General features: G+C 55.1%; 9 protein-coding genes across 9 annotated transcripts; 4 read left to right on the top strand and 5 right to left on the bottom strand.

Moving 5' to 3' along the window:
• Positions 1-963: 963 nt before the first annotated feature.
• Positions 964-2,748, bottom strand: A1O7_09832 (uncharacterized protein; the record flags this gene model as incomplete). The annotated part of the gene is made up of 1 exon (XM_007763817.1): positions 964-2,748. The coding sequence occupies one exon, from the start codon at positions 2,746-2,748 to the stop codon at positions 964-966; it is 1,785 nt and encodes a 594-aa protein (XP_007762007.1).
• Positions 2,749-3,567: 819 nt separating this feature from the next.
• A1O7_09833 (glutamine amidotransferase) lies at positions 3,568-4,448 on the top strand (the record flags this gene model as incomplete). The annotated part of the gene is made up of 2 exons (XM_007763818.1): positions 3,568-3,812; positions 3,869-4,448. The coding sequence occupies 2 exons, from the start codon at positions 3,568-3,570 to the stop codon at positions 4,446-4,448; spliced, it is 825 nt and encodes a 274-aa protein (XP_007762008.1).
• Positions 4,449-4,537: 89 nt separating this feature from the next.
• Positions 4,538-5,120, bottom strand: A1O7_09834 (uncharacterized protein; the record flags this gene model as incomplete). Its single annotated transcript, XM_007763819.1, has 2 exons — positions 4,538-4,904; positions 4,954-5,120. 2 exons carry the CDS (start codon positions 5,118-5,120, stop codon positions 4,538-4,540), a joined length of 534 nt encoding a protein of 177 aa, XP_007762009.1.
• Positions 5,121-5,407: 287 nt separating this feature from the next.
• Positions 5,408-8,321, top strand: A1O7_09835 (uncharacterized protein; the record flags this gene model as incomplete). The annotated part of the gene is made up of 3 exons (XM_007763820.1): positions 5,408-5,728; positions 5,778-7,922; positions 7,998-8,321. The coding sequence occupies 3 exons, from the start codon at positions 5,408-5,410 to the stop codon at positions 8,319-8,321; spliced, it is 2,790 nt and encodes a 929-aa protein (XP_007762010.1).
• Positions 8,322-8,700: 379 nt separating this feature from the next.
• Positions 8,701-10,311, bottom strand: A1O7_09836 (uncharacterized protein; the record flags this gene model as incomplete). The annotated part of the gene is made up of 1 exon (XM_007763821.1): positions 8,701-10,311. The coding sequence occupies one exon, from the start codon at positions 10,309-10,311 to the stop codon at positions 8,701-8,703; it is 1,611 nt and encodes a 536-aa protein (XP_007762011.1).
• Positions 10,312-11,757: 1,446 nt separating this feature from the next.
• On the top strand, positions 11,758-13,109 carry A1O7_09837 (translation initiation factor 5; the record flags this gene model as incomplete). Its single annotated transcript, XM_007763822.1, has 2 exons — positions 11,758-11,858; positions 11,924-13,109. The coding sequence occupies 2 exons, from the start codon at positions 11,758-11,760 to the stop codon at positions 13,107-13,109; spliced, it is 1,287 nt and encodes a 428-aa protein (XP_007762012.1).
• Positions 13,110-13,669: 560 nt separating this feature from the next.
• On the bottom strand, positions 13,670-14,125 carry A1O7_09838 (uncharacterized protein; the record flags this gene model as incomplete). The annotated part of the gene is made up of 1 exon (XM_007763823.1): positions 13,670-14,125. One exon carries the CDS (start codon positions 14,123-14,125, stop codon positions 13,670-13,672), a length of 456 nt encoding a protein of 151 aa, XP_007762013.1.
• Positions 14,126-14,482: 357 nt separating this feature from the next.
• Positions 14,483-15,268, bottom strand: A1O7_09839 (uncharacterized protein; the record flags this gene model as incomplete). The annotated part of the gene is made up of 1 exon (XM_007763824.1): positions 14,483-15,268. One exon carries the CDS (start codon positions 15,266-15,268, stop codon positions 14,483-14,485), a length of 786 nt encoding a protein of 261 aa, XP_007762014.1.
• A 1,033-nt stretch (positions 15,269-16,301) lies between these two features.
• On the top strand, positions 16,302-19,052 carry A1O7_09840 (chloride channel, other eukaryote; the record flags this gene model as incomplete). Its single annotated transcript, XM_007763825.1, has 1 exon — positions 16,302-19,052. The coding sequence occupies one exon, from the start codon at positions 16,302-16,304 to the stop codon at positions 19,050-19,052; it is 2,751 nt and encodes a 916-aa protein (XP_007762015.1).
• Between the last annotated feature and the right edge of the window lie 505 nt (positions 19,053-19,557).

Raw genomic sequence — 19,557 nt, forward strand, 5'->3', positions numbered from 1 at the left:
GGATTGGGTGAGACTGCGCGTGTGAGAAGGAGACGCCGAACGCTGAAGCTCAATGCTGGATGTTCAATGCTGTTGCCAGTGCTGAGCGCTAAATACCTAGGTACTTGGCATATAATTTAATGGGTCATGATGCAGAAACGAGTACATAGAGTATGAAGTCGTTTGATCTCTTGACTTGCTCTTCCTCTTCCTCCAACTCGTCCTCTTTCATCGTGCATGACGAGGAGGAAGACGATGCCTAGATATGTAAGCCCCCTCTGGTATGATGTATCTGAAGGATGCCTAAGTTTCGCATGTATACAGGCCCCCGGCAGGCTAGGAAATTTGTCTCGTAATTTATATGGTACTCGCAACCTACATTCTTACATCGTTGAGCTTGAGGTGCCTGGGTAATATCCTCCCGGCCACGCATTCTACGTCTTATCCGGAAACGAAGCAAGTATACGGAGTACACGGGGAGGCGACACAGCGGTGTACAGGGCCCTCAACGACCTCAATGACTCTGAACGCCATGATAGTGACAGTATGTTCTGTACGAGAGTGGTTGCTTTCGATTGGATCATGTGCCTGCGACGAAACCTTCAAACAGACACAGACACAGAGGACTCACATTTCGCACGAGGACGAAAGATGCAATGGCACACGAACAGGAACACACAAGCTGGGACACATGAACAGGGGACACACGAACAGGAACACACGAACAGGAACACACGAACAGGAACACACGGACAGGAACACACGGACAGGAACACGAACTTCTGACGACGACATCACCTCTGCATACTGTACGTGGCTGTGTGTGAGAGAGAGAGAGAAAGGAAGAGAGAGGGAGAGAGGGAGAGAAAGAGAGAGACAGACAGTCGTACTGTCTATCATTCATTCGTCTCCATATGCTTAAGTCACTGTGGCTCGGCTACTGTAGTTCAAAGCGCCAGTTCACAATCACCTCCACCCTCACCTTTACAGTTGCAAACACGTACACCACCCCTCGGCACAGGGTCTAATATCCTCCTCGAAATCCAATCGCAACCACCATCCGCTGCCCTGGCCGATACTGCCACCTGGGATCTCGCGCTCCTTGACGCCCCGCATGGCCGTCGCGATCATAAAGTCCTGATCATACGCCACCAGTTCAATCTCGACGTCCTCGACCCTCCGGCCCTTGAACAGCGTCGTCATCCCGCGTTCCGCTTTGTCGGGCGGTGTCCATTTCGCGGTCTCGGTCGGTTCGGGATGGTGGTGGTCCTCTGCCGGGCCAGAAAACCGAGGCGATTCCAGCAACGAAGGCGTCGAAGGCGAGTCCGGGAATGGGGAGAGATACTCGTGCGGCCGGACGTGCGCTGTGCCGTTGGAATTGGTCGTATTGCTTGCGGTTGCAGGGAAGGAGATCTTTCTCGGGTCATGGGCGGCCGTGTCCGTGGGAGTCAGGGATGAGATGGAGGGGCGGTGCTGTGCATACATGTCCGTGGCGGGGATGGAGGATGTCCTGCGATGCGCTGTGGTGGTGGTCGTCGTGGTGTTGATCTCAATTGGTGGGACTGTGCCGGCGACGTTCTCTTTTGTATGTATGCCATTTGCCCCGTTGGCTGTTGGGCGTATGCTAGAGTCCCCACCGATATCAAGGACCGATGGCTCGCTCCGCTGCGCGAATATATCCGCCGAGGCGGGCACTGGACTTGTCTGATTCTCGAGGCTAGCTTTGGTAATGCCACTGCTATTTCGACCGGGACGGTGGTCTGGTGGTACGCTCGAGGCTCGGGGTTCTCGTTGCTGCGGCGGTGGAGGCGGCGGAGCATGTACGTCCAGGAATTCCAATTCCCTCAGCCAGCTGGCCAGGAGACCCTCGCCGACCATCTTGATGTACGCTTCTTTCAGACCCCAGTAGGCGTAAAAGCGCCGCAGCTTCAGGCTAACCATCTTGGCTTCATGTTCCCTGAAGATGCTGCTGTCACCCTTGCTGTCCCGTGGTGAAGAAGCCGCGGAGGAGTTTGAATCACTCCATTCGCCTTCCTCGCGTTCTTTGACGGGCATGTGAACCGGCATTTCGCGCATATGTCGTCTCTCCCTGTCGGAGAACATTTCGGCAAAGATTTCAATCCACTCGTCAAATCTCGCCCGCGTGGTCAGGTCCTTCGGGGTTCGTTTGTCTTCATTTGTGCATGCTATGTCGACTCCAAGGCGGATTATGTTGCAGTCCTCAAAGGCCGTGCACGTTGGGTGGGTGTTAAGATCTATTTGGGCCAGAGAGTCGAGCACGGCCGGTGAGGGAGGCCCTTGATTCGGCATGATGGACGCAGGAAGTTGCGCTGTGGGTGTCGAGCAGCCGATGATGGTGACCAAGCCTGCTTGATGGGAGACGTTGAACTCGAGACCTCTTATTTGGCATGGCTCCCCATAGATAGGATCACTCTCGTCGTAGATGTCGGTGGTAGACCAGCCCTCTGGGGGTTCCCAGTACGGCCGTCGATGAGGAGCCGGTGTCCGGGATATCTGCACCTTACTCCAAGGGATTTTCGCCCGTCGGTGAATGAATGTGTACTTCAGCAAAGCGCTGGCGAGAGACATGAAGCGATCTGCGGGCCGAATGAAGCGGGTGACTGCTTCTTGGTCCGCACGTTGGAGCGTGGACAGGAGTGGGAGCGTATGGAGTGATCTGGGGTTGTGCGGTTGAGGGACATAAGGCCGGGTATCGAGATACCAGCGATTGATCGTGGTTTCGAAGTTTTCCGGACAATGTCGCTTCATCTTGAGTATTATTCAATAGTCTAGTCAGTACGGAGGCCTGAGGGCGATCAATGACCGAGTGACAGATGCGGGGATACCAAGAGTGGTACCGCGACGCTTGATGAGAGTCGTCGGTAAGGGTAATGTGACTATCTCTCGTGTCTTTGAGTACTGTCGACCGTTGGGTTCAGCGATGTGGCCAGCTGAAGCAGAGAAATGGTGCTGATGCTGATCGTGGAGGTGCTATTCGCCGAGGAGGGTCCATTCATGGGGCCTATTGCCGAGTTTCCTTCTAATGCCTCTGGATTGTATCGCAGGCTGCTATTGAATTGAATAAAGAATCAAAGCATGGCATCTAGAAGACACGGATCAATGAGCTCACCAGCCCGGACAAGTAGTCATGATTCAGTAGCAAGAGATCGCGTCGGTGTCAAGCATCCACGCATCATGTCTTATTTTAGCAAAGGCCGAAGATGGGCTCGGAACAGGCAAAAGATCAACGGCGGCGGAGGTTCCACGAGGCTGATGCTCATTGACTGCGTGCGGAGTGCCTGAAACCATGAGCCCTGCATCGCCGTCTCTGCTGTTATTGGGTGCGATGAGCTTCAGCATCGCATGTGTCCTTGGGGCAGATTCTCGAGTCAAGCGTCGGCGGACGACGAGTGAACGAAGCGGGCTGACCAATCACAGACGAGGCGAAATGTCCCATTGGAAATAATTTTCGTGGCGGCGAGAAGTGCCCGTCATTGCTGCAGTGAGCGAGTGACTCAGGCAGCGTGGAAAAGATACAGGGAACTGAACATCCCTTCGGCCTTAGTCTTTGCTACACATGTCGCATCAATGACAATCACCGTGGGCGTGTTGGCCTTGCAAGGCGCATTCTTGGAACACCTGGTCTTACTGCGGCGCGCCGCTGATTATCTGCGGAAAGACGGCCATGAAGCCGCCTTCGAGTTTACAGAAGTCAGAAACGTGCAAGACTTGACGCGATGCGATGCATTGATTATACCGGGCGGAGAAAGCACCACCATGGCGCTTGTGGCCGCCCAGTCAGGCCTCCTAGAACCACTTAGAGAGTTCGTCAAGTACGTGCTCTTGCCTGGACATTGGGTCCACGCTGATAGCTGACCCTTCCACACAGAGTCCAACGCAAACCGACGTGGGGTACCTGCGCTGGTCTGATCCTGCTTGCCGAAGCAGCTAATGCCACCAAGAAAGGTGGCCAGGACCTCATAGGCGGATTGGACGTCAGAGTGAACAGAAACCATTTCGGACGCCAGGTTGAAAGCTTCCAAGCGGACGTAGATTTGCCGTTCCTCGACACAAACGGAGACATCTCGAGGGCTCCGTTCCCCGGGGTCTTCATTCGAGCACCTGTCGTCGAGAAGATTCTTCCCAATGTCGAAGGCATCCAGAAAGGAGAACAGCAAGTGGCCGAAACTGTGGTTGCACCGTCGAAACCCGCCAAGGATGACCAAGCAAGGTCGGCAATGAGCACCCATGTTGATATCATGGCCAAGTTGCCGGGTCGGCTGAAGAAAGCTGCTGCAATGGGCGCGGAAGTGAATGCTGGCGAGGAGACCGGGGATATAATCGCCGTTAAGCAGGGCAACGTCTTCGGAACCAGCTTTCATCCTGAGCTGACGTCCGATATCCGGATACATGTTTGGTGGTTGAGGCAGGTATTGGATGCATTTGGGACGCCCGGCGGGATTCATTGATGCGGTATTAGACACAGAGTCTCTGCTTGATAGAGGAGTTCGGAGTCCAGGACCGTGACAGTTTGGAGACTTGTACATATCGATATCCATCATCTACCACTGCCGTATTCTTCCTCTTCCTTCCTCCGCTCCGCATCAATAGCTCGACCGTAACCTCCTCTACCTGGATCGAACTCGTCCCGGTATTCGTCTCTTACCTGTCCGCCAGACTTGCCTCGGCCATATTGTCTGCCTTCCTGAAATCCAGCGTCCAGGTCGGTTCTGATGACACGTTCATCAAGCTTGGTGCCGCCAATATACTTCATACAGTCGAGCGCCTCCTGGTGGGTGTAATACTCGACGAAGCAGAAGCCACAGGGGGTCTTCTGAAACCGATCTAACCCCATGACAAGTCGTTTGATCTCGCCGCACTTGGAAAACAACTCGTGGATTTGTTCCTCCGTGGTATAGAACGACCTGCATACGCATAAGTCCTCGGCCGAGAAGGAGGCATCTAGAGACGAACAGGTTGCCGACATAGATCGTGGTAGCATCTTTCAGAAGGTCAACCTCCTCTTGCTGCTTCTCATTCTCCTCATGTTGGTCGCGTCCATACTTGCCCCTCTTCTGCTTGCGAGTCAGTTCAAGCTGTTCCTCGTGACCATCAAGGGACCCCACGCACTCTAGAAGCATAATACGTACTAGGCCTGTCGAGCCTTTCAACTGTAGACATAGCTGCTGATTGCGTCTCAATGCCAGGGTAGATGACTGTTGGTGGTCAACAAAGGAAAGTCCTTGGGAGTGAGCGACCACAGAAGCTGCGGCGCGCCGCGTCAAAGCGCGACAACATCATTTTGATTTTCACTTTCAGTTGCGCTCCAGCAACCACCTCACGAAAAATCGTCCCTTGCGACTGCCCGGGACTCTGCCATTACTATGTCTTCCTGATCCGCGCCCTTTGGGCTTGCGATAATCCGAAAATGCCTAAAGTAATTGGATACACTCCGCCATTCCTCTGCCGGCCATCTCCAGGCTCAAAGATCTTCACAGACCCGGAACCGCAGTCCCCTGTATCCCCCTCCAAACGCTCTTCCTACATCGGTTCTCCTCCGCAGGCGCAGTACCAGGGCTCTAGGAGACTTATTGCAAGCAGAGGTACCGAAATATTTACTGTCGTGGGCAACAAGATCAGATGGGCAGATCTTGCGACAGTACGAGATGACTGGGAAGAGAATGCAAAGTCTGGCCTTGGTCTGTCTCGAACTGACACAACAGAAGCTGGTGAGGCCGCAAGCTACAAGGTAAGCCGATGGTCCACCCTGCGCCGCGCGCGGTTGCTGACAGACTCAGACACTTGCTGTGCCTGTCTACTACCAGATACGCCAGATCTTAATATCTCCATCTGGCTTTTTCCTTGCCATTTGTACCGAGCACACTGTCCATGTGGCTGTCCTGCCTGATCCCTCGAGGTTGAAAGAGCGCAACAAGTCTTCGCTAAAAGTCAAGACATATCAGCTAGGTCCTACAGTCCATGTCATTCCGGAATCTCCACTGGCATCGGTGCTATGGCATCCCTTGGCTCACGCTACAACCACAACCGACTGCCTGGTGACTGTCACTGCTGAGGCCGCAGTGCGACTATGGGAGTTCGACAAATTGAGCAATTGGTCCCTTGACCGCCCCAAGCTGGCCATTGACTTGAGAAAGCTGGCGGATGGCGTCTCCTGCGACCAAGACTATGAACCGTCTGCTTTTGGCAAGACTCGCGGGTTTTCTGTTGATACTGTTGACATGGAAGTATCTGCTGCCTGCTTCGGCGGCAGGGCTGAAGATGACGAGGACGCATGGGCGAGCATGACCCTCTGGGTGGCGATGAGGAATGGGGACATCTACGCGTTATGCCCGTTGTTGCCGTCAAGATGGAGGCCAACCTCGACCACTATTCCTTCCCTCACCACAACAGCTATATCTCGAATGGCTTCTATCAATGACGATGAGGCAGACATGGACGAAAGACGGGCCGCTCAGCAGCAATATGAGTGGGTTCAGGAGATTGACAACGAGGAACCCGAGATCCATCAGTCCACCGACAGCCTTGGACAAGTTGAGGTGCGCTTCCGACCGCAGCAACCGAGTGCCATCCCACGTCTCCAAGGACCCTTTACAGTTACCCCGGAGGATGACGGCACAGAAGTTGAGATTTCCGATGTGTACGTGTTTCCCGCGAGAGTTGATGAAGAAGAGCTGTTCGATGGCGAAGACGGAGAGACGCCGGCCGTGCCATCAGGCCCTCCCATTCCTTTTACCACCATCTGTGTCGCCACGCCGGAGAATCAAGTATCATTCGCTATTGATCTGGACGGAGTGACCGGGCAGTGGCTTCCAAAGAAGGGAAAAGGTGCATTCAGTGTCCCTACTTCTGACGCCAAACCCCTGACACTGATCGACACGGTATCGCTGGTCGAAGAGACCAGGAACGCTGCAGTCAATTGGCCCATCTTCACGCCGGATATCGTGTACAACCACTCGCTTTTCCTGACCACCACTGACCATGTCTACTCTTTCTCTTTGAATGACTGGATAACCCAGCTCGGCGCTGAACTGGCAGGAAGTCAGCCTGTTGATCCCGGCCTGCAAAGAAGGCTGGAGATACGGTGCCAGAATTCGATCTCCGTGACTGACAAACTGATCGACACAGGAGAACCGTCAGAGATTCTTTCAGCCCCTGCTATTGTCGACGACGAGTCGGTAGGCTATCTGCTCCTCGCTTCGACCGGTCATGGCCCTTACGGAGTGGCCTTCGATCGAGACTATCTCAGTACTTCCACTTTCGAGCCCCTGTCGACAGAGCTCTCCTCATTTTCTCCCAGCCGCTCAAGCACTCAACTCGTCAAGACGGCAGACTCAGAAATTGACCTAGTCCCAGCCCGGGAGCCTTACTCCTTGCCCAGAGTCTTTTATGAGAATCAACAAGTCCCCATTGATTCTTTGCGCAAACAACTGCCGCCACACCTCAGGAAGGCACTTACTGATCGCCCTATGAAGCTCAGTCCTGCTACGCTGGAGATCATGACCTTCACCCACCGCACAGTTGGCGTGCAATCACACCTTTTGGAGACTGCTGCTTCAGAATTGTTCCGCCGATGCGAGCGACTACGCGACGAACTGGGTAGCCAAGTCAAGCAGATGGCTGAACTGGCGGATCAGTTGCAGCGTCTCGCCGCTACTGAAGGAGAAGATGAGTATGGCAAGCCATATCGCATCAAATCCCCTGACGAGAGACTCCAAGAAGCACGGGAGAAGCAGAAGAAGTTAGTGGCAAGGTACGAGGCCTTGAGGAGAAAAGTTGGCCGAGTCGGGTCCGGGAAGCGAGATCTGAGTTCGAAAGAGCTCGCTTGGATTGAAGAAATCGGTGCATTGGGGAGGAACCTTGGTATTGTGACTGAAGAGAAAGACGGGCAAGGAGATTCGTTCATGGACAAGAGGTTCGACACTGTAAGTCCGCTTTTCCTCCTCTCGGGGGTTTCGCATCCCGAGCAAAATGAGCGATTACTGACGTTCGAGCAACAGGTGAAGAAACTGACCCACGACCTCGTGGAAGAAGCCAACCTCATCTCCAAACAAACTTCCTCTCCAAACCCTCCGCCAGCACTTGAAGCATCCACATCGTCAATCTCCAATTCATCAATCACGCCGTCCATGTCGGCGTCCCAAATGACCGTCACGTCGCGATCGAGTGCTTCGCTTCCGGGCTCCACTTTGTCGACTGCGTTCGGCGTGCCTAGTCGGCTGCAGAAAGAACGCATCGCAGACGTCATGGGCATGGTTGAGAGGGAAGGCGCGGTCATCGAGGCCGCCATGAAGCGGCTGGAGAGGTTGAAGGTCGAGTACTAGGAGTACTGGATGTTGATGTGGCGTGGCGTGAGGGTAGAGAAAGGGACAGCACCAGAAAAGATCACAAGTGAGCCACGAAAGGCGCAAGACAAAGGTCACTTGTTGAAACTGTACGAGCGGAACGGGTTGAAATTGTACGAGCGAAACGGACTGAGACTGGTCTGGAGACCTGTGTTCAGAGTTGAGCGAAAGCGACGCCCACTCTGCTTGTAGAGCCACAATGGGCGCCATCACTGGGTGTTGACATGCCTGACGCTCGCCTGCTAGTATGGTGTATTATCGACCTGAAATGTCCAGGCTTCTTCTCGTCATCGGCTCAAAAGAAAAAGCCCCTACTCTTGTCAAAGTGGACCTTGCTACAGCCACCACGTCATTCTATCTATTCAACACTGACGAGTTCTACCTTTGCCAGCAGCCTAAATTCCTCACTCCTCCCGGAACTCGTATTTTCGGCGACGTCATTGCCGAATATGGACAGTGCATCCAGAAATGCCGGGATGAACGAGCCTGGGCCTTTACATGAAGCGTCTTTCTCCGCGAACTCTGCCGCAATCTCATAGTGCAAGATGCCCGCCAGGGCGGCCAGGAACTTATCGTCCTGGTGAAGCGCCACGTAGCTGGCGATGACAGCCCCGAGGGCACACCCTGCGCCCGTGATCTTGCCGAGAAAGGCGGACCCGTTGTTTATGGCGACGGTCCGGACCCCATCGGAGAGATAATCCGTCTTGCCGGTCATGAGGACGACGCACCGCTCGCGCCGGGCCAGGGCCTTGACCAGCGCGGCCTTGTCCCTTTCTGTAGAAGTGGACGGGCCGGAGTCGACGCCCCGTTGCTGTGTCGTCGACGTCCCTGCTACGGCGCCGATCTCGCCCTCGTTGCCCTTGATGATGCTGAAAAAGCCGCCCGCCAGGAGGGTTTTGATGGCGTTGCGCCGCACGGCCGTGGCGCCGCCGCCGACGGGGTCGAGGAGGATGGGACCCCCGACGGCGTTGTACGCTCGCATGCCTTCGAGGAAGGTGGCGATCTTTTCGGGCGTTGCGGTGCCCATGTTGATGACGAGGGCGCCGCCTAGCTTGGCCAGGTCGGGGGCTTCGGGCCCGTTCTCGGACATGATCGGGGACGAACCGGTCGCCAGGCAGACGTTGGCCACGAAGTTCTGTACCACCGTGTTGGTCATGTTGTGACAGAGCGTGTTGGAGGCCACGTGCTTCTTGATGATGGCGGGGACTTCTGCGATGAGGGGTTCGAGGTCAGTTGTCGCCTCTTTGCCGGGCGGCACGGCTGCGTAGAATGTGTCCTTGGACGATTTGATCAGGTCGAGGAGACTGCTCGCCGCGGCTTCGGGGTCCGCGGAGGCCATGATGGCACTGACTACCGCGACGCCGTTGAGGCGGTTGGTCCCCGCCGTGGACTGATGGAGCACTCTCTGGACGTTCGAGGCGTTGATGCTCCCGATGGCGACGCAGGGGATGGACTTTTCGGTCCCCGTGGCGCAGGTGGCTAGAATTTCTTGGAGTCCTCTTGTCCCGATGATGTGCTTGGTGTCGAGTTTCGTTGGCGTGGCAAACGTCGTGCCGATGCCTAGGTAGTCGGCACCCTCTTTGATGGCCTTTTCGGCCTCCTGCGGTGACGAGGCTGTAACTCCTATGATGGCATCCGGTCCTAGGATCTGCCTGGCACGCACCATGTTCATGTCGTCTTGGCCGATGTGGACTCCTTCGGCGCCGACCGCTTGACAGACGTCGAGCCGGTCATTGATCAGCAACGGGACATTGTATTTCTGGGTGACGGCATGGAGTCTCGACGCGACTTCGATCATGGCGCCCGTGTCGGCGTGCTTTTCTCGATACTGGACGATGCCAACGCCGCCACGGAGCGCCTGCTCGACCACGTGGACCATGTCCTTATCCCCCAGGATTGCTGGAGTGGAGTCCGTGACTAGGTACAAAGACCAGTCTATGCTTGGTCGGAGCTGTGGGTTTGACGACATTGTGTGACTGACCTGACTGTGTGAATTCTAAGTCAAAGGGGTCACCGATCGGGCTCGTGCACATTGAACATGTGCAGTCTGCTTCTCACATGAATGGAGTCACTGAACTGTTACCTTGCACGGAACTGATGGTTGTTGGCTCGTGGTAGGGATTGAAAGAAACAGAAAACTACAGGTATGCAGAGCTCAGGATGTGTCATCATATAACGAAAAGCTTCGACTTGACTTGCAACTAAATGCGAGACTGTGGAAGCGAGTCACCCCCGTCGACAGAAATTCATCTGCAGCAATGGCACCTACCTTGTAATTCTCCGGAAATTCAGAGAAAGGCAACCTGCAGACTCGATGAGACATGTGGCCTGTGAGATGGTGTCGTGAAGCAAGTTCAGTCAAGACGACGACATCTGGGCGTGTGTCGCGAGCAGCATGAGGCACTGTGGCCCAATGCTGCACTGTACGAGTACCCTACAGTACCGAAGTACCTAGGTAGATAGCTTCCGGCGCATCGGACGCCTAAAGTCTGGGTGCCGGTGCAGATTCCCAGGCTCCCAGGCACTGTTCCCGGCGGTCAGGCCTTGTCCGTGGCGGGAAATGCAGTGGCTGCCTGCCGGGCGAACAAAGACGCAAGCGGAGGGTCAATTGTCGATTGTTCTGCATGCTCCTGCATCTCGGCTTCTCGCTGCTGCAGTGAATGTTTGCGGGCCAGACCCCTGCTGAGCATCAATGTCATTCTCATCCATCCAGTCACGCAAGCACACGGCCTCTTCCTGTTGGGTGAGCGGATCCTCTGCTCCGAGTGACAACTGCACAAATTTTTAGCGCAAGCCGAGGAGACTAACCGAGTCCTTCTCCGTGGATTGCTCCGTACTTCATCTTCGCCTCCCGACTTCTATTCTTTTCCTCTCATCATCATCATCACCACCACTCTGTCAAGCAGTCGAGATTTACTCGCTCTGGTCAGACATTTTCATCGTCGGAAGCCTCGCAAGCTCAACATCCATCGCCCTCTGAGTCTGCCACCGCTGCTCGTGCTATCAATCCCGCAGCGCCATTCCGCTTGCGCTCCTCATCCTACTGGAAAGTCAACGCATCACGCTCAAGCAACAGCCCGGATTGTTCATGTATCGGACGGTCTTCCCCTCCTCCAAAACCAAAACCAAACAAAAGCTGGACATATTTCCGGCCAAACGACATCGTTGTAGTGTCGCCAGGTCCTCCTATGGTTGATACGCTGCATCAGACGCCTTTCTTCATGTTATATTTCATTAATCAGTGGTGATTTCCCACGCATGTCTGGTCAAATTGAAAGATTCGCAAACACCCGCATCCACGCCAACAACCTGTGAGCCTTCGTCTAGCCCGAAAAGGTCGACCTTCCTGCTCGAACTGTCCTATACAGCGTTGCAAAAGATAAGATTCAGGAAAGAGAAATAAACATCGCTCACCATGGCTACTCTCAACATTCGTCGGGACGTTACCGATCCCTTCTACCGCTACAAGATGGAGCGCTTGCAATCCAAGATTGAAGGCAAAGGCAACGGCATCAAGTAAGCGATATCGAGTTCTGGTTCCCCCAATTTATATATACATAGTACTAACACATTATCGCTAGGACTGTTGTGGCCAACCTGCCAAGCGTTGCAGCATCCTTGGCCCGTCCTCCTTCCTATGTTATCAAGTACTTCGGTTTCGAGCTGGGTGCGCAAACCAACACCAACCCAAAGGACGACCGTTGGATCATCAACGGAGCCCATGAGGCGTCCAAGTTGCAAGACTCGCTGGATGGCTTCATCTCCAGGTTCGTCCTCTGCAAGTCCTGCAAGAACCCCGAGACCGAGATCAACCTCAAGGATGGACGCATTCTGTTGGACTGCAAGGCCTGCGGCCAACGTACCCAGGTCGACCTGCGACACAAGCTGAGTGGATTCATTCTCAAGAACGAACCGAAGGGCGGAAAGAAGACCAAGAAGGAAAAGATGACTCGTCGCGATCGAGCCAAGGCCGAAGCCCAAGAGAACGGCTCCGTGAATGGCGGCAGCCCTCACGACTCCAACTCTGACAAAGGTGATGCCGATGGCGACGAGGGTGTCGTGGAGCTCGAGGCTGGTAGCGATGACGAGTTTACCAGACAGATCACCGAGGGTGCCAAGGGGATTGAGTCCAAGGCCGATAGAGAACCTAAGGATGACGAGTGGACAGTCGACACTTCCGCCGAGGCTGTGGCTGCTCGTGCCAAAGAACTCCCGACTGACCTGAAGAGCTCTCTTGCCTTCGACGACGATGAAGAGGGCGAGGAGAACGGCCACAACGTCTACGACCAGCTTGGAACCTGGCTCATCGACGAGACCAAGGCTAAAGGCACTGTGACCAAGGTGGACGATCTCGAAATCTACAAAAAGGCCAAAGATTTGGGCATCGAGAACAAGCACAAGACCTTGACTGTGCTGGCCCAGACTCTCTTCGACGACAACATCATAAAGCAGAAGCAAATCGAGAAGCGTGCCAGCATGCTCAAGACCATGATCGGCGAGTCTGAGAAGCACATGAAGGCTTTCCTCGGCGGTACCGAGCGCTTTGTCGGCAACGATCACTCCGACCTGATCCCTCTGGTCCCTGCCATCCTCATGGCTTACTACCAGAACGACCTGGTGAGCGAGGAGGTTGCGAAGGTCTGGGGTCAAAAGGCCAGCAAGAAATATGTCGACATTGGCACCAGCCGCAAAGTCCGTAAAGCTGCCGAGAAGTTCCTGCAGTGGCTGGACGAGGCCGAGAGCGACGAAGAGAGCGATGACGAGTAGAATTTGCTCCCTTGCACTCTACGATTCACCAGTCTCTTCGGTGTATTCACGCCTCGACATGACGTCTATTCATGGGCCCCAGATGGCCTGACCACACTCTCTCCTCCGGCGCGCGGGCTTGTCTCTTCTGCTTGTAAACTTGTTCTTGGTCACTCCTTTTTCCTTCACGTGTTGGGTGGTACACAGCGTCGTTGCGTGTCGCCAAAGTCGGGTCCACTCTACACCTGTCTCTGCGAGGCCCGATCCTGTAGTCTAGAATCTCCCTCAATTGAATCCAGAATGCCATTAGATTTTCATTCCAGTTGAGCGTAGTCATACCCACTCCTCAGTCTCGTGTCACTCCCCGTTGACGTCGCCTCGCGCCGATGACCCCCCACCGCCTGCCGATACGCGCCATACTCGCGCCGATACCGCCTTAGGTCCTCATGCATGACAGCCACGCGCCTTTCGAGCCCGGCATGACTTTCCGCCAACAGCCGCACGCGCTCGCGATTATTCCGCGCGTCCACCCAGTGCACCCACGCCGTCACCAGCGTGAGGAACAGCACAACCACACCGCTCTACGCCGTGATGATCTGTTCGACGGCATCGCGGTTCGACTTCTCCGCGAGCTGCAGCGTGCGCTCCTGGATCGCCAGACTGCGCTGCTGGACGTCGGTGGAGCGTTTGCCGACTTCGTTGTTCTCGGCTTGAGCCGCGTTGCTTGCGCGCAGCAGGTCGAGGGCCTCGACGAGCGTGTCGCGCGTCAGCTCGAAGTCTGTGGTCAGGGCCAGTTTTGTGGATGCGATGAAGTCGTCGATCGTGGAGAGGAGGTGCGTGGTGCCCTCTTGTTTCTTGTCTAGGTAGGCTGTGTAGGTCTGGGCCAGGGTTTCGAGGAGCGAGGCGTCGATGGCACGGAGGACCGGGGATTCTTGGATGGGGAGGGCGTGGACTCGGACTCGCGCCGGGACTAGGACCGGGGTGAAGGAGAGGGTGGCGAAAAGGAGGAGGCCCAATGGGAGCAAAAGCGGCTTCATGCTCGTGCTACGTATAGCACGTAGAATTTAGTGCTGGCACATGCAGAGCTGAGTGTGCAAGTCCTGTGTAGAGGTGTTCGGGCCGTGAACTGTACAGGAGCAAGTGCACCACCGACGAGAGACGTCTAGACTGTTCGCCAACTCAACCGGTCTGGTCTGGTCAGTGGTGCTGAAGTGGTTCGACGTGTGCAGAAGTACGAACCGTGAAGCCGCCTTCCCACACACTCAGACGTACTGTGTTTCGGCGGGTCAATACTGCGTGACCACACGCTGACGAAGCCACCTCGCGCCGTCGCTAGTTACCCTTTAAGCGAATTGGGAACTGCGGACCACCGCTCCTGCGAGAGGGATCTGTGTTTATGGCTGGATGCCAAGTTTGTCCTTCCAGTCCGGAAACACCATGGGTAGCCTCTTGGGCGTCTGCTCCGGCAGCTCCTGCTCAATCACCTTGACCAACTCGCAAAACACCACCTCGTAGCCCTCCGTCGCGAGGTGGAGTCCATCCTCCAACAGTTCGCCCAGCACCTCGCTCCGAGGCGCATCCTTACTTCCTGCCAGCGCGCTGGTCGAGCCTTCCGTCCAGCCGGCCCTGCGCATGAATACAGTCCACAGATCCAGCACGGGGAGATTGCATTCACGGCCGACTTGAAGCGCGGCATGCGCGTATTTTGCGGTATGTTCTGCAGTGCGATCACGGCCGCCCAGTTGATATTCATCCACGGGTGGAGGCGTGATGAGGATGACCTGCGTGTCGTGCAGCTTCAGGGCTGGGTGGCAGATCATGTCCTTCAGGGAGGCGATGTATCGCTGGAGGGGCACGTGTTGGGGGTGTCCGGGCACGCAGGCATCGTTGGCACCGAAGAAGATCGTCATCAACTGAACGCGCGGGACCGTCTGGGAAGGCACACTGTCTGCGGGGAAGAATTGCTGGAGGACTTCGTGGCCCATCGGCGCCGTGTAGCCTGAGAAGCCGCGGTTGATCACGTCGAGGCGTCGAGAGTACCATTCCGACAGGCGGGCCGTTAGGGTCAGGGTGGAGAGTTGTGTGATGCTGTCGCCGAGGAGGATGAGTTGGGGGTAGACGTTCGGGTGGGGGGAGGTGGGATGTAGAAACGAGGTTGACTGGGTGGGTGAATGGGACATGGTCGGAGCGACGAGTAGAGTATGAGAACGTCTTTGGTTGAGGAGGCACAGGCTGCGAAGAGAATTCATGTACTGTAGCAGCTCAAACAGGCTGTGGTATACACGGTACAGCACGTACTCAAAATCTCAAGCGATGTTCACCCAATGCTCGCGATGTCGATCTCGGAAGCGTTGCACCGAGCACGAGCTCATTAGTGGCTTCGGCATCGCCTAAAGATTCCCGGGCATGGGCTTGGGTGATCCTGCAGGTGCACCATGACATGTTGGTGCAGCTGACGAGGGCACCCGAGGCTTCTTACAGGCCCGTGGCTATGCATGTCATCGTCACGCCCCAGCACTTGTCGTGGCTCTCCAAATTGTTTCTAACCCACCGAGGTTGTGTAAATGCCTTGAGCGGCTTCATCGAGGCCCACGCATCCAATTACTCCAGCGACAGTGGTGTCCTGCTGGGGCAGCACTTCATTTCACGTCGCGACGACGAGTCGTTCGGAGTGTCGGCACTGGCTGCTGCTCAATGCCCAGACTGACGAGACATTCCTCCGCATGAGGCCGTCCTCCCATTCGAGACCGGCACCTCGCCGCGTTCGTCGAAAACCGTCAGATGATTGATGCCACCGCCCACTGGGTCGTTCGAGATGTTTCGTCCACCTGATCATATGCCTAGCCTTGACACTGACATCTTGTCCACTATAGGCACACCCTCTTCCTGCTTGCTACGATTAGCGTGACCGTCCATTACTCGCCCTTTCAACCGACCAGTTTTCACCTCTGGCACGCTTGGCTGGGCCCCGGAAAAGTCACCCTGTCGATACTGCTAATCTTTGATATACTCGAACCGAGTCAGGGAGCGAGTCCTCTACTTCTTCCACGCCTTCCACGAGACTGTTATTTATACAGCTTACCTTCCCGATGACCAGCTGACGGACTGGGGAAGGCGGCGGCTGCCTGCAGGCGGCGCCGTGACCTTCTTCCTGCCTCTGGTGATCTTTAGCAGCTGTCCTTCCTCCTCCTATTCATTACAGATGCTGCGACGATGCCGAAATCCTTTGTCTCTTTTCACGGACCCTATGAGGCTGCCTCCCTCCCACCTTCTCAGTCAACTACCACGCCGTCCTCCCCAGAGACGCTCCGCAGATCCAGAACTTCGCTTGCCGGAATTGAACCGGGACCACGGCTACCCCCGTCACTCGTTATGACTTCCCAAGATACGGAAGAGACTGCCCTGCTGGGGGACCGTCCAGGGTTAGTTCGCAGGTACACTGGCGAGAGCACACCGGGATCTCCGAGGTCAAGACAGCTTTCCAGAGTGAACAGTGCCAGCGGGAGTTCACGAAAACGGAAATATGGTGCGCGACAGTCGGGCAACGCCAGTCCGGTATGGATGAGGAGCTCTGGGCTGCGTACCCCTAAACTTTCTTCGTCGATGCTGGCAAGCTCCTTGTCGAAGGACGACCGATTATGGTACGATCAGTTCACGTCGACGGACTGGGTCCACGATAGCATTGCGGACGGATACCGTGTGCTCGAGCTGAGGAAAAAGCGGGGTTGGCGAGGACGAATCGCTTTGCTCCTCGACTCGGCTCAAGGATGGGTTCTCGTGGCCATCATCGGAGTCGTCTCTGCCGCATTAGCATACTTTGTCGACGTGACCGAGTCTGCTATCTTTGATATCAAGCGAGGCTTCTGTCGAGGTGCTTGGTATCTGAGCAGGACCAGCTGCTGCGGTGGAGAACGCACGTGTGACAGGTGGAGGAGCTGGTCGGAACTTATTCACCCTTCTCGAATCGACGACCTTCACATTGACTATCTGGCATTCATCCTCGGATCAATGTTTCTTGCAGCCTTGTCCTGCTTTATCACATTGTACTCGAAGACTGTCGTGCCCTCACACATAGCTTCCACCCTCGATGAGGATCTTGGAGCGCTCAGGCAGACCATCAACGCCGAGGCAGACAAGGACAAGTCATCAGGTGTCCGACGTCCGAGTCAGGAGAGCACAGTCCCGGCAAGCGTATACTTCTCAGCAGCGGGAAGTGGCGTGGCAGAGGTCAAGGTCATCCTCAGTGGCTTTGTTCTGCACGGATACCTCGGCCTTCGAGTTCTCATTCTCAAGTCTATCGCTCTCATTCTGAGCGTGGCATCAGGGATGAGCTTGGGCAAAGAAGGTCCTTATGTGCACATTGCCACCTGTGTGGGCAACATTGCTTGCAGGCTGTTTACCAAGTACAACCTCAACGACGGTAAGCGAAGAGAGGTTCTATCGGCGAGTGCCGCCGCTGGTGTCGCCGTGGCTTTCGGCTCGCCCTTGGGTGGAGTCCTCTTCAGCCTGGAGGAAGTCAGCTACTATTTCCCTCCCAAGACTTTGTTTCGCACCTTCTTCTGTTGCATTGTTGCGGCGCTTTCACTAAAGTTCCTGAACCCGTATGGCACAAACAAGATTGTGTTGTTTGAAGTCCGTTATGTTACGGATTGGCATTACTTCGAGCTCGCCCTCTTCGTATTAATTGGCATGGCAGGCGGAGTAGCCGGTGCACTTTTCATCAAAGCATCTCGCTTCTGGGCCACTACATTCCGGCGCATCAAAATCATCAAAACCTATCCAATGCTGGAAGTTCTACTCGTGGCCCTGCTCACGGGCTTGATCAGCTTCTGGAACCGATATACCCGGCTAGCTGTTGCCGAACTCTTGTTCGAGCTTGCCAGCCCCTGTCAGCAAAATCCAGGAAATGGGCTCTGTCCTACGACCGAGGATGAAATCCTGCAGATTGTTCGCTACCTCAGCCTTGCATTCGTCGTCAAGGCTTTTCTCACGACCATCACTTTTGGCATCAAGGTGCCCGCCGGCATCTATGTGCCTTCTATGGTGGTTGGCGGCCTCATGGGACGCATCGTTGGTCACTTGGCCCAATACGTCGTCTTGAAATTTCCAGACTTTTTCCTATGGTCGCATTGCCGAGACTCCGGAAACATCGAATCGTGTATTACACCTGGAGTCTATGCCCTAGTGGCGGCCGGCGCCACCATGTGCGGCGTCACACGCCTCTCTGTCACTTTGGCTGTCATCCTGTTTGAGTTGACAGGCAGCTTGGACCACGTGTTGCCCTTCTCATTGGGTGTTCTTTGTGCCAAGTGGACGGCAGACGCTGTCGAGCCGTTGAGCATATATGACCTGTTGACCGACATGAATTCATACCCCTTCCTCGACAACCGGACCACCCCGGTTTTTGACTCCGAGCTTGGAGACATCACACCCCGATTCAGAAGAGACAAAGTGATTGACATCACGCTATCCCCTCTTGTCAAGGCGACCGACCTACGGGCTAAACTCAGACGCTTGCAAAATCTTGGGGAGCTAGATGGTGGCTTGCCTGTCCTCCGCAACAAAATCCTAGTGGGCCTCATCCCAGCTCCAGACCTAGAGTTTGCTCTAGACAGGGTAGAGGATGAGGAGAATGCACTCTGCTTGCTCTCCACAGAAAACCACGCGCTCACCTCCCACTACCGGCTCTGGGACTCCTTTGAGGAAGCAGGATACGATTCAGGACGGGAGGAGTCTGGCAACGAAGAAGCGTCCTCCGACCCTACCGACCTCACGCCTTACATTGACCCGGCGCCGGTGGCACTTGATGTGCACTCCCCAATGGACCTGGTTTATCAGTGCTTCGTCAAATTGGGACTGCGGTACATTTGCGTTTTGAGTGAAGGAGAATTCAGAGGCATGGTCCACAAAAAGGCGTTTGTCAGATACATCAAGACACTGGAACATAATTCGACTCTTCGCTGAGTGGCTGGCGAAGAGTGCCAGCGGAAGCGACTTCAGACACTGCACCACCAGGAACAGGGCAAGATTGACAGGTGGGAGCGGGCATAAGTTAGCGTTGAGCTGCATTGGTGGAGTTTGACTTCTGTTTGCATAAATATCCAGGAGGGTCTGATGGCGTTCGGAATCTCATTGTCGATCCCAGCAACTCGTGTTGTGTTCATCATGCCTCGCATTGGCCCTGAGGATACTGTGTAAGCTCATACAACTACGAGTACAAGAACACAACAGTTCATTTGTTGCAAGGCATCAAGAGTCTTTATTGTGACTTAAAACTGAGACTACATTTTTCGAGCGACTGATCAAGACCTCGTAAAGTCACTTTGCAGCAAGCAGATCACGGCACAATCCAAACCTTACAACACCAGTTTAGACGGTCTGGACGAAACTCAACCACCCGCTGTTCTTCTTTCTGGCCAAAGTTACTTACCTACACAGTACGGTGTTTCCTCACTTCCCCAGAACTTAC

Source organism: Cladophialophora yegresii, assembly GCF_000585515.1.
Source record: "Cladophialophora yegresii CBS 114405 chromosome Unknown aczIN-supercont1.7, whole genome shotgun sequence".
NCBI classification, from domain to species: Eukaryota; Fungi; Ascomycota; class Eurotiomycetes; order Chaetothyriales; family Herpotrichiellaceae; genus Cladophialophora; species Cladophialophora yegresii.